This window comes from Gouania willdenowi, chromosome 9 (genome assembly GCF_900634775.1).
Source record: "Gouania willdenowi chromosome 9, fGouWil2.1, whole genome shotgun sequence".
Lineage (NCBI taxonomy): Eukaryota > Metazoa > Chordata > Actinopteri > Blenniiformes > Gobiesocidae > Gouania > Gouania willdenowi.
Genome location: NC_041052.1, coordinates 30,899,255 through 30,913,281, shown reverse-complemented (window position 1 = coordinate 30,913,281; position 14,027 = coordinate 30,899,255). Strand labels below are relative to the sequence as shown.

Below are 14,027 nucleotides of genomic sequence, written 5' to 3'. Positions count from 1 at the left end.
GAATTAAATGAATCATGTCAGGTTTAATGTAATGTTTCTGGTGTCTGCAGTCTGGAAAATAACACAAAAAAGTAACAGAGAGTTCATCTTGGTGACAGTTTTTGTTTTTATTTTATGTTTTTGATGTTTTTGAATGAAACAACAACTAAAAAAAAACGCCCAAAATCTCACCAATAGTCTTCGACCGAGTCTCTGTCCAATCAGTCCCCTCGGATACAATCTAACCCTCAAGTCTCACCTGTGATCGATCTCCGGTTCGGCCAATCAAGGGCCAAGCTGGGAGCACCTGGCAGGACTCCTGTTCACCTGAACCAATCAGAACAGCTGCTGACAGAATCTGACCTTATATGGTGGAGATGGGCTGTCAGTCCTCGAGCTCTTAAAGTGCAGCTGTATGGGCACGCACTGCGTTCCACATCCGTGAGACACCGCATCCACCGAGACACGTCATACACACCTGTGCCGGTAAGGTTTTAGTTTTAGTTTTAGTTTATCATTGATTTAGCTTTGTTTTATCCTCTCTGAAGGTGTTATCAACAGTTTATATTTAACCTGTCCTCATTTTCGCAACAAGTTATCCTCTGGAAGGGCTTTATTAGCTTTTTACCTTGAAATTCTCCTCCTGGATGATAAAATATCAATTTATCTTCCATTTTCAGCATTTAAGTGTTTAGTGATCAAATTATCCTCATAATACCCCCTGACGAGGTTATAAATGATTGAGCTGGCCATTTTTACTCTCCAGTCCAAACTTTTTAAAGCTTCATAAAGTGAATAATAATAAACGCTAAATGTTGTTAACGTTTTATTTAGATTTGTCATTATTGTTAGCATTAAAGATGAGCAGAGTTACTGCAAAGCTGATTTGCAAATGTTGTTTAAACTCCTGAGGGTGTCGCTAACTATATTCAGTATTGGTTACCACCGGGGCTAATAAGGTGAACTGGTTTAACCAAAATGAGTCCTACACCATCGTTTACTCTTAATGTGTCACTTGATTCTCAGGGTGTCAACTGGTGGTTCGGGGGCCACGTGTGGCCCTCTAATTTTGTGCTTCCTACACCAAATGCAAAAAAATAGTACACAAAAATGCTGAGGTGTAAAGAGTACTGCTATATCCTTCTCAAGTAGAAGTACTATTACTTGATTGAAAATGTACTGAAGGACAAGTTAAAAAAAAAAAAAAAAAAATATATATATATATATATATATATACCAGTTATTTTCACCCCCTCCATGTCTATTTTTGGTAATAAATCTTGCCACGGTTCCCTTGCACACAGTAAACATCTTATGTATAAACTGAAAAAGGAAGAGACAAAATCTTGAACAATAGATGGATTTCAATAGAGACAAACATGAGACACGTGACTGTCATGCGTGCGCATATTAGGTGCAGAAACCATGTACGTCTAATGTCATATCAGTTATTTATATTTGCTATCAGTTGTTTACATATGTGACGCTCGAAAAATGGCAATGAATGAACTGCTGTTAAGGCTCAAATAGTTTTAAGTATGTAGAAAGCTTGTCCTCTCAGGACACGGCCGCTTATTTAAGGAAACTCACTTTAAGTGCAGGTGAACGACTGCAGGACCCATGCAGCATTCCCAGTTCAATGGCCAGACATTTATATCTGATAGAAAAACCCATGTGTGATGATTTTTTTATTTTATTTTTTCCTCAAACCACGTAAAAATGACTGCAGACATCAGATATATTGCCAAAAGTGCAACTTTATTGCTGTGATTTTTCTAAAGAGTAAAAATACATAAAATCCCCCCATAAAAGCAAATGAGAATCTGTCATTCAACAATTTCAATCTTTAACTCAGGTTTAAGCAAAAGTCTAACAGCAACTTCACATTAGCTATATTGTGATTAAGAAATCTGATGTCTGTATTTTATAACGCAATTTAAAAAAAAAAAAAAAATTAAGTGTGAATAAAAAATTAAACATGCCTGTGGCACACAGCCTACTCAAAGGGTAAACAAAGAGTGGGCTGACTCGCATCGTGCTACGGTAACCCACAAGGACCAAACGTGAAAAGGTATAAAAAAAAAACTGTGGTGGAAACACAATCTAGCCCTACTAGATGCTTGTTATGAACGGGCAGGTAGGCGGTCTGCTGTGTACTCCTGTTACTGAAGGTTGCTGTGTATTTTGATCAGTTTCAACGTTAACATTAAGTCTTTTCACTGTCCCACGTCTGCGTATCAGTCCATTTACAGCTTTTTATGGTCAGTTTTTACTGGATCCAGACTGAGATAGCGCTCCCGTGCACTATCGCCTTAGCAGCAATTACATTGTCATGATCGCTTCTGAACAAACGTAATGTGATTATTTGGCAACTTTATGCTTATTTATTCATAAACCAGCTGATTTTTACTTTATCCGGAATGTTTCAGCTCTATGTGTGTCAGCTACATCAGCTGTCGGTGCCAGACAGTATTAAATGGTGGGCATTAAAAAAATTTGGTTAGCGCAAAAAAGCTCTGCTCTGAGTCGCGCAAAATGTAAGTCCTGGATTGTTGGCAGTGGCACACTTATTTGTGCAACACAATGGCATTGTGTTTTTATACGAAAGTCTTTCAATCACGTGCCAATGCTCGTACAATGCAGTTCTCTGGTTGTTTTGCGCCGAACCTGTGTGCATACACCTAATTTAGTATACATGGGTCTATTGGAGCTCAGTAATTTTCCACAAAGGCATCTGTATAAAATAAAGGTTTGCCAAAATGTACAACTTTTAAAATAAACCAATGAATTCAAATCAAAATAAGCATTCTCAGGTTATAAGTATAGCTACATTTATTAACTCTAAGACATGCCAAATGTAGTACACAACATAATGGGTAGAAACCTGAGGTCAGCAGTTTATAAAGAAATTAAACTCTGTAAAAGTAGGAATTAATTATTTTTCTACTTTTCAAAAAAAGTACAAGTGAAATTACTGATTTAGAAATGTACTCGAAAGTACAAGTACCATTTAAGAACAGCTCGATTACAGTCACATGAGTACGTATGTCTGTTACGTTCACCTTTGCAAAAAAGATTCCCAAAATGAGGAAAAAATGGAATTCAACTGCTTTAACATGGTTTAAATGAATGTATTTAATAAGCAGGGTTTGTGAAATGAGCCCCAGTGTCAAGAGTTTAGTGACTGATGTTTTTTTTTTGTAACACTTCTGTCTGATTGTTTCCTTTTAATTTATTTTGCATGTTTATATTATATTTTTGTTTTGTGTGCTTTAGTTGTGTTTATGGAGTCATTTTTGTGTTGCTTCAGGGGCTGCATGAATCCCATGACTGATTTACAATATACATCGACACATGCACTTGGTTCTTGACAAAGTACTACCACACACTGAGCACAAAACAAACATGAAAAAAAAAAACACATTATTAACTGAAGTAATAACAGGCTTTTATTTTATTAAAACTTGTCACGTAGCATGTGTGGCTCTATGAAGGATTTGCACCAATGACGTTAAAGTTTTCCAAGTGTGTGACTGATCAAACATCTGCTCTCAGACATGGAGGATGACGTCGCTGCCCTCGTTGTGGACAACGGATCTGGAATGTGCAAGGCCGGGTTCGCCGGAGACGACGCTCCCCGAGCTGTGTTCCCATCCATCGTGGGACGTCCCAGACATCAGGTAGGTGGTCAGGGAGCTGACGGAGGGCAGGGCACGGAGAGGCGGGGCTGCTCCTAAAGCTTGTGCTGTGGTGCTCCTACAGGGCGTGATGGTTGGAATGGGTCAGAAGGACAGCTACGTTGGAGACGAGGCTCAGAGTAAGAGAGGAATCCTCACCCTCAAATACCCCATCGAGCACGGCATCGTCACCAACTGGGATGACATGGAGAAGGTGAGGCCTCCTGTCAGAGCTTAGCTTAGAGCAGTGGTGTCAAACTCATTTTTGTGCAAGGGCCACATATGACCCAGTTTGACAGTGGGTCATATGTGGGCCAGACAAAACAATGTTTTTGATGGGGAAAAAAAGCACCAATTCAAACAATCCTGAATAACAAGCAATTTCTTCAAAATTCCTTTTTTTTTTTTTTTTTTTAAACCAGAATTCTGTGGGGTAATTTGGAATAATTTTCCAGGATTTTGAAAATGAATTTCTACTGGAAAGTAGTGCTGCAACTGCCATCGTATTTTATCGAGAACTTGGAAAACTTACAAAAGTCCTGGTTTTTACTTTAAGACACTAAAGACATCTAATCTGGCCCACAGGAAGATTTTTTATTTTTTTTTTGTAACATGCCCACTTTAGTGCGTCACTGCTGCTTCAGCTTCTCACTCAGTGTCTGTTTGCAGATCTGGCATCACACCTTCTACAACGAGCTGCGTGTGGCTCCTGAAGAACATCCAGTCCTGCTGACAGAAGCTCCACTCAACCCCAAAGCCAACAGGGAGAAGATGACCCAGGTTGGTCCATGCTAATGCTAACTCTGATGGTAACCAGCATGGGGAGAGATTTGTCTCAAAAATATTAACAAATATATCCAGAATTTACATGTGATTTATTATAAATAATCAGGTGTAAATCTTTGTGTAATTGTTTAAAGTGTTTGTGGATTGGTCGGCTTGTGCATTTATTTGAGACAAACTCAACGCAATATTGCTCATATTTACAAAGATCCTGATCCACATGCGTGGAAAGTACCACTCTTCCACTAGGGGGAAGTATTGAAGATTCTGCTAAAGAGTAATTCCATTTACTGATACAAAAATGGATGCTACAAGAATAAAACTACACTGGTAATCACTGCAGCCTTCCCTTGTTTTGACAAAATACTTTTCTTCAATATTTTTAAAGGGATCTGAAAAACCTGTAAAAATTGTGAGTCTATTTGAGACAAATCTTTCTCCATAAACCAGCAGCTCAGTGTTGTCCCATCTTTGTTCAGATCATGTTCGAGACCTTCAACACGCCGGCTATGTACGTGGCTATACAGGCCGTACTGTCTCTGTACGCCTCTGGTCGAACCACAGGTCAGTGGCAGCTCGTAGGTCACGTGACCCGGCTCACCTACACAGGCTAACGTTCCAGCTGCTCCTCCCTCAGGGATTGTGATGGACTCTGGGGACGGAGTCAGCCACACTGTGCCCATCTATGAGGGCTACGCTCTGCCTCACGCCATCCTCCGTCTGGACCTGGCAGGCAGGGACCTGACGGACTACCTGATGAAGATCCTCACAGAGAGAGGCTACAGCTTCACCACCACCGGTAGGCCACGCCCCCCACCCTAGGGGTTTGTCCGCACCCCTGACCCTCTCTCCATCTCCACAGCCGAACGCGAGATCGTGCGTGACATCAAGGAGAAGCTGTGCTATGTGGCGCTGGACTTCGAACAGGAGATGCAGACGGCGTCTTCGTCCTCGTCTCTGGAGAAGAGCTACGAGCTTCCCGACGGGCAGGTCATCACCATCGGCAACGAGAGGTTCCGCTGCCCTGAGGCACTCTTCCAGCCTTCCTTTCTCGGTGCGTCTCAGTTTCTTGAAAAAGTGAATCCTTCACCAACCAAAAGAACCTTCACTTGTTTGTTTGAGAAAATCCAAATGTGGTGCCGGCAGGGGTGGGTCTAGAAAAAAAATCAATGGGGTGGCAAGAGGGGCCAGGGATTTTTTTTTTTTTTTTTTTTTATATAGAGGTGGCAACTCGGGATGGGCGATATGGACTAAAAAAAATGATCCCGATAATTTCTGGTATTTATAACGATAAACATCACGCACATTACAAAAAACTATAAATAAATGAAACAATTCCCAACTTAAAGTGTAAACAGGTTCCTTACAAACACAAATCAATAACATCTGATACATCAACAATAGACAAATTAAAAAATGGCTACAATATCTGCTGACTCAGAGTTCACGAGCTGATATTTTATAGAATATATTAGTGCATTTGGATCACTTAGTGTTATTGTATGTAATTTATTTCCTCACTTAAAATGAAATTCTTAAAAAAAAGCACAAATAACTGTTTTTACTGTTGCTGAATCTTTAATTGATCTGATAATGAGTTACATAAACTTATGGTTAATAAATCACTCTGATTTCTTAAAATTAAACCAGATCGAGCTGATTTAATGCTTCAGTATATTTAGATGTAGTAATCTCAATAGTTACATTAGTCTAGGTGGTAGAGGGTCGTCTTCGGATCGAGAGGTTGGTGGTTCGATCCCAGTACCTGACTGTGTCGAAGTGTCCTTGGGCAAGACACTGAACCCTAAGTTGCTCCCAGTGGTCGACTAGTGCCTTGCATGGCAGTCCTGTCCCATTGGTGTATGAATGTGAGAGTGATTGGGTGAATGATATGTAAAGCGCTTTGGGACTGCTTCAGTGTGGTTATAAGGCGCTATATAAATCAAGTCCATTTACCTTTTCACAAGTTTGGATGGATTAATAGTGACATTATTTATGATCACATTTATTTCACACAATGTGTGACATGTTTAGTTTTTATTCTTCCATAGTGAAGTGTTAAATCTGACAAACAAATATGTGGCTTTATGACAGCAGTAAGACGTTTTTTTTTTTTTTTTTTTTTTTTTAAATTTGGTCTGTTCCTTATATGGAGTGGTTAACATTAGCTCTCAGCCTGGTGTGTTAGCTTAGCATAATTAGCTTTAGATGAGTTTCCAGTTCATAATCGTTGCTGCGGGTTCATCTGTTGCCGTTTTTGTTGAACTTTGGGTGGACATGATGGAGGAACTTGAATCGGTTCACTTTGTTGGATCGTTATCTGGTCTTGACCAAGTAGCGGTACATGATGTATCGCAGCTTCAGGTGACGCGCACCACCATGTGTGAGAGAGCTGGGGGTGGGAGAAGTGTTGCACACCGCGGTAGCGAAGGCTTTGCTGCGGAGCTCCCCTAAACAATGTTCTGCTCCAGAGAATAATAAGTTGACGACATACAGGGGCAGTTTTGGCCTATAGAACAAGGTTTTTAGGGGCGTTTTTGGCTAAATTGAGGGAGAAATGGCCCGTGGCCCTCGCTAAATTCCGACATGGGAGTTTATCATTTATATCGTGGATGACAAATTCTTACCGCGAGAATATTTTTGATGATAAATCATAAACAATAAAATATTGCACATTCCTAGTGGCAACATATAAAGGATGTACATAAAGCCTACTGGATTATAGGGCTGGGTATCGCCAGGTACCTCGCAATGCAATATTTTTTTGTCCGCGATCATATATCGCGGGAAAATTAATCCACAATACATCACGATTACTGTCACTGAAGAAATGTATCTACTGCACTGAATCCATTTCGCAGGAATTACAAAACGTTGTGTACTGCACAGTGGCTCTATTAACACACACTGACCACAACTAGTCACATGTCCTTGTGTTATGTTTAAGTCTTTAAGAAAAACCTGACAACAAAATATTGCTGCAGAAAATAGTCATTTCAGTGCTAATATTATCAACTTAATAAATTGTAAACATGGACACATCAGTGCTGCTTAACGAGTACAATGATTATATCCTCTTCATTTCTGTAAGATTCACAAAGTAGCTTCACCATGTTTTCTTTGACAGACATTGATTTATAGACGCACACAAATGAATGGACATGAACCTCCTAGCCAATAGCTCGACATTAATATTTACTGTAGTGGAGACTAACAGCCACACAGAAAAACAGCTTCTGTCCATGAAAATAAACAGGATAATTGTCACATCCATCACACTAAAAAGTATCTAGTTTAATTTAACTTACTACAGTGCATTGTTTTTAATTTTACAAAAATATGGCTTAAACAGTTTTCACTGTAACCAGATGGGAAAAAGTGTCCCTGGCATGACGTAGTAAAAAAAAAAAAAAAAAAAAACTTATTTTAAGGGGCGTATGATGAATTTATGTAAAACAAAAATAACCACATGGTTTATTTGTTATTTTGATTTGGTTTTAAAACGGAATAACCAAAGAATGAAGGATACGCAGAATATGATGCTACATATGCTCCCCAAACGTGTGCACACACGTCAATGCACATTGCCTCACACACACTCAAACCTACACAATTTGTGAACACACACGATGCAGCGTTCAAAACATGTACTAACACTCACCAATGTCTGAAGGCAGTGGGACATCAGTCATGGAGGAAGGGGAGAGAGTCCAGGGCCGTTATTCTGTTTTGGAAAGACTTTTTATTTTTTTATTTTTGGAGTGATACAAATGTGTGCTCACAGCAAATGCGTCAGGGTTGGCAGCTATGTTTTTACCTCTTTTGCCTCTCATGCACCAATGTAAAAAACTCTCTTCTGTGCCGCTTTCACGATACTGCCACGTCTTCTTTGTTGGCGTTTTAGAACGTTGGCTCCACAGTCAGGAAGCGGCAGTGGGGCATTACTGGTTGGTGGACCACGGCCACATACTTTTGTGCTTGTGGGATGGCAACACGGGGGCAAGGCTTTGTTTTGGGGTGGCATTTGCCACCCCGGTAGATCCACCCCTGGGTGCAGGTGTAATGATGTCCGTCAGCTGAGACGTTCTCCATACTTCATTTCAAACTTCAAACCAGTGCAGCTCTGCCCGTGCTTTTATTTTGAAATGTACAATGACAGAGGCTCTTTCTGTGGAGACTCTACACTTTTCATAAAACCAAAACATCGCCAGATAAGTCCAAAGGCAGTATGTGAGTTTAAACCTCGGCCCCTGAGCTACATGAGGCTCTTTAGCTCCCCTCCTGAGGCTCTATCGCTGGGCACACACTGTGCTACCATAGAGTATAAACTAGTTTGCTGAATCTTGACAGTCCTGTTGTTGATTTATGTCATAGGAAACAGTGGGAAATATTTAATGATGTGAAGGGATTAAAGGTGAATTTAAACTAACTCACATGGGTCATGTTCTAGATGTTTCATCTTCAGGGACAGGAAGTTGTAGCTCTTTGAGCTTCCTGTGGCTCTAACCACATTCTCTGGTGCAGGAATGGAGTCGGTGGGAATCCACGAGACCACTTACAACAGCATCATGAAGTGTGATGTAGACATCCGTAAAGACCTCTACGCTAACACAGTGCTGTCCGGAGGAACCACCATGTACCCCGGCATTGCAGACCGCATGCAGAAGGAGGTCACAGCGCTGGCCCCGCCCACCATGAAGATCAAGGTACTGTTGGCCACACACTGTCCCTTAGTGCAGTGGTTCTCAACCTTTTCAGCCCACGACCCCCAAAATAAAGGTTCAGAGACCGGGGACCCCCACTTTACCAGAAGGTGGTTGAACAGACATGAACATTGAAGAACAATCATTTGGTGACAAGTTTATCTATAAGGAGGAATAAAGGGGAGAAGTTTTTAAAGTCAGCAAAATGATGGTCCATTGATCTATGAATCTGGAATAAACATTTATTTATTGCTCTGAATAATATCCACTGTTATCTGGGAAGTTTATTATTTGGGCCTTAATATATAGTCAAAGATGTAAATCCTTGTGTTAATCAGAAATAAAATGGGTTAAAAGTGACCAAAAATAGTGGAGAAGTTGGTGATATGGGATTTTAAAAACTACAGAAATTGGTTGAACGTTGCAAAATAATGGCAGAAAACAGGAAGTGGTAGAAAGGGTTAAAAATAAGCATTGAATATGGTGAGTTTGTAAGCAGTCATGTGACTGGAGGTTAAACTAAAGCCTAATGTGACCTGTTTCCACCAATGAGTATAAATGTGCTGAATCATGCTGTAAATGTTCTTTCAGATCATTGCTCCTCCTGAGAGAAAGTACTCCGTGTGGATCGGTGGCTCCATCCTGGCCTCGCTCTCCACTTTCCAGCAGATGTGGATCAGCAAGCAGGAGTACGACGAGTCCGGCCCCAGCATTGTCCACCGCAAGTGCTTCTAGATCCTCCAGCAGGGGGCGCTGCAGTCCCACAGCTGCTTCCTATCACTGTTCTCTCCTGTGTTCAATAAAAAGCCAGCGTTCCTTTACTGCTTTTCCTTGTCATCTTCTTCATATGGACTTCAAACTCCTGATCTGTTCTTCAGAAAGAATCAAAACACTTCAGGCAGGTGTTCCTAAAAAATCCAACTGAAATCTAAGATCGTCATTCACTCAGTCTCTCACCCTGATTGGCAGAAATGGGAGATTCGAGTCATGTGACTCGTGTTGCAATTTTCAGGACTTGAGACTTGACTAATTATTTCTCCGAAAAGACTCTACTTGACTTTGGACTTGCCCCTTATGACTTTAGACTTAACTTGTACTTGAGCCTATTTACTTGAAATGACTGGCGAGAAACTTTTTTATATATATTTAAGAATTAACTAAATGTAATAAGTCGGCAAAACCAAGTGCTATTTTTCTTTATACGAATGCATAAACCATTGACGCTATAAGGATGGCGCCTGCCCAACAACAGCAGATACCTCTGCATACACTGACAGCACTGTCTAAAACACCAAACACTGTCTAAAGCGAATCAATAATACAAATTTGTAAATAAAAAGAATAATTGCTTTTAATTCATGACTCAAGCTGTCGGTAAAAGCAATGTCAAATCAATGACCCGCCTGCAGAAAAGGCTGTGGGTGGGTCTTTCTGTCCAGGCTGACTAGTTGATACCTGTTCACACGATACCACACAGTGCGCGCACACACATTGAGACACTTCACGGCAATTCACCACAACAAAAGAACATGTAAAACCAGCTGTAATAATGTGACAGCGCGGTCAATGCGCGCTTGTCTGGAAACGGACCAATGTGTCCGTGGACTGACTCAAAACGGCTGGATTTAATACATCTGATCACTGAAGAGATTTCTAAGCAGAGTTAATGAGCAGTACGTGTGTTTTGTTTCTGTCACGTCAACACTGTAGTACCATGGGACACCTACCCACGTCACTCACATTGCTGCATCGCGACAAAGCGAGAGCGCTAAATTCAGATGAAGAGCAGGAAGCTTGAAAATCTATCGTCTGAAATCATCAAAATGTCCATATTTTCTGTAGTTTACGGCTGTTCCAATCGTTCTGAGAAAAGGAAAAGAGATTCTATAGAGTACCGAAGACTGTCATTCACAAGAATGAGAAATGTAAAAATCTCACAGAACAACGCTGTAACGTCTGGTCGGGAGGAGCAGAGTCTGCTGATGCTGTAGCGACCACTTCATAAGGAATGTTAGCGAGCTAACTTTGTTTTTGTGGCTGTGTTTATATAGCATTAGGAATCCGTGTACCCATCGTTCTTTGGTTATTCCGTTTTAAAACCAAATCAAATTAACAGTGTGGTTGTTTTTTCTGATTTAAAACCCAAAACAGAAATACAGAAAAAACAATAGGACTGTTTAGGATTTATTCCAGCAGTTTTCTGGGCCTGCTCATGTTTTCATTCAGTCTGTGGATGTTTTAGCTCCTAAAAAGCTGCTCACGCTGTTGTTTTGTTTTGTGGTGTTACGGTCCAAATAGTATCTAAATAAACTGGTGACTGGCAATTAACTGTGAGGCTGGTGTAAGGAACAATATTAGAACTTCTACCATTTGACACTTTTGTAACAAACAATTACAGCTTTTTTTAGGGTAGTAAAAAAAAAAAAGAATTGCACGTTATAAATACCGCTAAGAGCAGCTGTCAACACACACGGAAGTAGATCATAAGAAACGAGCGGCACCAGTAGATATATTACACCACATATGTGCATGTTTTACAAAACATAAATTTTTTGGTTTTGATTTATTTATGTATTAACGTTTCAATTCACCAGTAATAAGACTTATGCGTTGCTTCTTTTGATGTCCGTAGTGGGAGTAAAAGTCACCAGTTTATCTGGATACTATTTGGATCGTGACATTGTTTGGTAAAGTTGGCAGATATTCACAGATTCAGACTTCCAGCATCAATAAATCTTTAACGAAACGTCATCAACACAAATTACATCTCTGCCATCAGTGTGAGGAGGACAATATGATACAAGATCTTTTTTTATCAAACGCAGCAGAATAAAAATCTGTCTGTAGGTCGTTCTGTGTGGTGAGATTAAAACATCAAGCTGTCGTCCTAGTTTTCCTTAAATATCCAAAAATAATACAAACAGAACCAGATTAAATTTTGAAACAGAAAAACTCTGCTTGTTTGGTTTTTAAACCGAAAAACCAACCAGTTTTGTTTTTTCTTCCGGGGGAGGGGATTAGATGCTACTCGGTGCCCCCCGCAATTTTCTTAATCCCCCCCATTTAATGCTGCCTGGCGCCGACTCTGGATCCACGTTATAAAGATTATCTTTTGATTGGATTAAAATTAAACCAGCGCGCAAAAGAAATGTACACAAAGCTGTGTGTGCGTTAGATGCTTGGATAATAAATAAAACCAAGAAGCTGATTTTCATCAATAACTTCAATGCACTTTGTGTTTTAATTAGATTACATATTTAATGTGACTCTTCCAACAGCTCAGTCAGTTATAGGCCTGTACAACATTATTGAATGTATGAGTCTGGTCAGGTTAAACATTGAATTTTTTTTTTTTGATATTGGACTGTCCGTATATGTTAAGCTAAGCAGGTCTGGGCCTGGTTAGTACTGTAGGTGGATGGGAGACCACTGAGAATTCCAGGTGCCACAGTGGGGTGGCAGTCATCCCAGTGGTATCTGTCATTGTGACCTTGGGCAAGGCACTTTACCCTCATTGCCTAGTATGAATGTAGTGTGTGAGTAAATGTTGGTGGTGGTCGGAGGGGCCGATGGCGCACTTTGGCAGCCTCGCTTCCGTCAGTCTGCCCCAGGGCAGCTGTGGCTACAACAGTAGCTTACCACCACTAAGTGTGGAGTGAAAGAATAATCCCTTGATTCTGTAAAGCAACTTTAAGTGTCCAACAAAGCACTATATATAATTGATGCATTATTATTATTATTAAAATGGGAAACGCAATGACAAAATGGAAAAAGAATATAATACATTTGTATATTTTTCATTATTGATTCTCTTTATATTTCCACATTTTTATTATTGATTCTTTTTATATTTACAAATTAGTATTATTGATTCGCTTTGTATTTCCACATGCATTTCCTTTTCATTTTGGTACTCCTGTGCTTCTGTAGACGTCAAGCAAATGAACTGCTCTTCAAGTACTTATATGTGCCTTGTGTTTTTATGAAAGAACAGATTTAATTTGAATAACTCGGAACAGTCCAGTCAGTTAAACCTTCATGTACAAAAGAGGAGTGGATATTAGCATTTATTTTATATTGTGCATTATTGGATTGTCAGTGCTAAATGAACATTTGTATATATTGTTTGTATAGTTTTAATATTATGCAATTGCAGTGATTTAATTTTAGTGACGTTCATAACCCTTAAATAAATTATGGTAATCATTACTACATTAAGTGTTTTGATTTTATTTTTAAGGCAACATTTGTTTTGTTTATCTAGGGAAAAAAAGGAAATGCCTGATAACTGAATTTTCAAATGTAGGAGATGAAAAAAAGGTGAGATGACAATATACTCTAGATTTAAAGATGGTATTACTGTATGTTGGGATGGGGGCAGGCATGTTTATGCAGTTACACAGATGAATCAGGATAATTGTAGATGGAGATTACCCAGTCCAACAATTGTATTATTTTTTACTATACGTACTAAAATAATAGTGTGTTCTACTCTCTGAACATGTAACAATATAAGAAAGGCCCATATATGTTCTAAGTTATTTTTTAATCTTGGCCTAATTAGATTAAATTGAAACTTTAAAAGTTTTTGTTTAGTTTACACTTTGATTGGGGACAAGGCCAAAACATCACAGCAAAATAACTACATGTAGGGCTAGCACAAGATGGGAAAAGTTTTTATTTTCTATTTTTTTCTGAGACCTGCACTGCCCCTAGGTAGTTCATACTGTGCTACATATTTTTTTAGGTAAATCCAACCTGAGTGCCTCAGGTGGAGGGTGCACTATGATTAAATGACCTCATTTTTTATTTTGTATAGACCATATGGACAGTGTACTGTATATTGCTATTTCAAAGTTTTGTTCATTTAATTCATCTTTACTAA

At 39.6% G+C, this 14,027-nt stretch overlaps 1 protein-coding gene across 1 annotated transcript; it reads left to right on the top strand.

The window, feature by feature from the left end:
* Positions 1 to 329: 329 nt before the first annotated feature.
* Positions 330 to 9,963, top strand: LOC114469380 (actin, cytoplasmic 1-like). Its single transcript, XM_028456878.1, has 9 exons — positions 330 to 465; positions 3,535 to 3,659; positions 3,742 to 3,870; positions 4,326 to 4,436; positions 4,919 to 5,003; positions 5,077 to 5,238; positions 5,302 to 5,493; positions 8,964 to 9,145; positions 9,734 to 9,963. The coding sequence occupies exons 2-9, from the start codon at positions 3,537 to 3,539 to the stop codon at positions 9,875 to 9,877; spliced, it is 1,128 nt and encodes a 375-aa protein (XP_028312679.1). The 5' UTR covers positions 330 to 465; positions 3,535 to 3,536; the 3' UTR covers positions 9,878 to 9,963.
* Positions 9,964 to 14,027: the final 4,064 nt, after the last annotated feature.

Bases quoted from the DNA above. Each gene is read 5' to 3' on its own strand.
- LOC114469380 (XM_028456878.1), top strand. From the start codon at position 3,537: ATGGAGGATGACGTCGCTGCCCTCGTTGTGGACAACGGATCTGGAATG. The intron at 5,004-5,076 runs GTCAGTGGCAGC...CTCCTCCCTCAG, and splicing joins CGCCTCTGGTCGAACCACAG to GGATTGTGATGGACTCTGGG. The intron at 5,239-5,301 runs GTAGGCCACGCC...CCATCTCCACAG, and splicing joins CTACAGCTTCACCACCACCG to CCGAACGCGAGATCGTGCGT.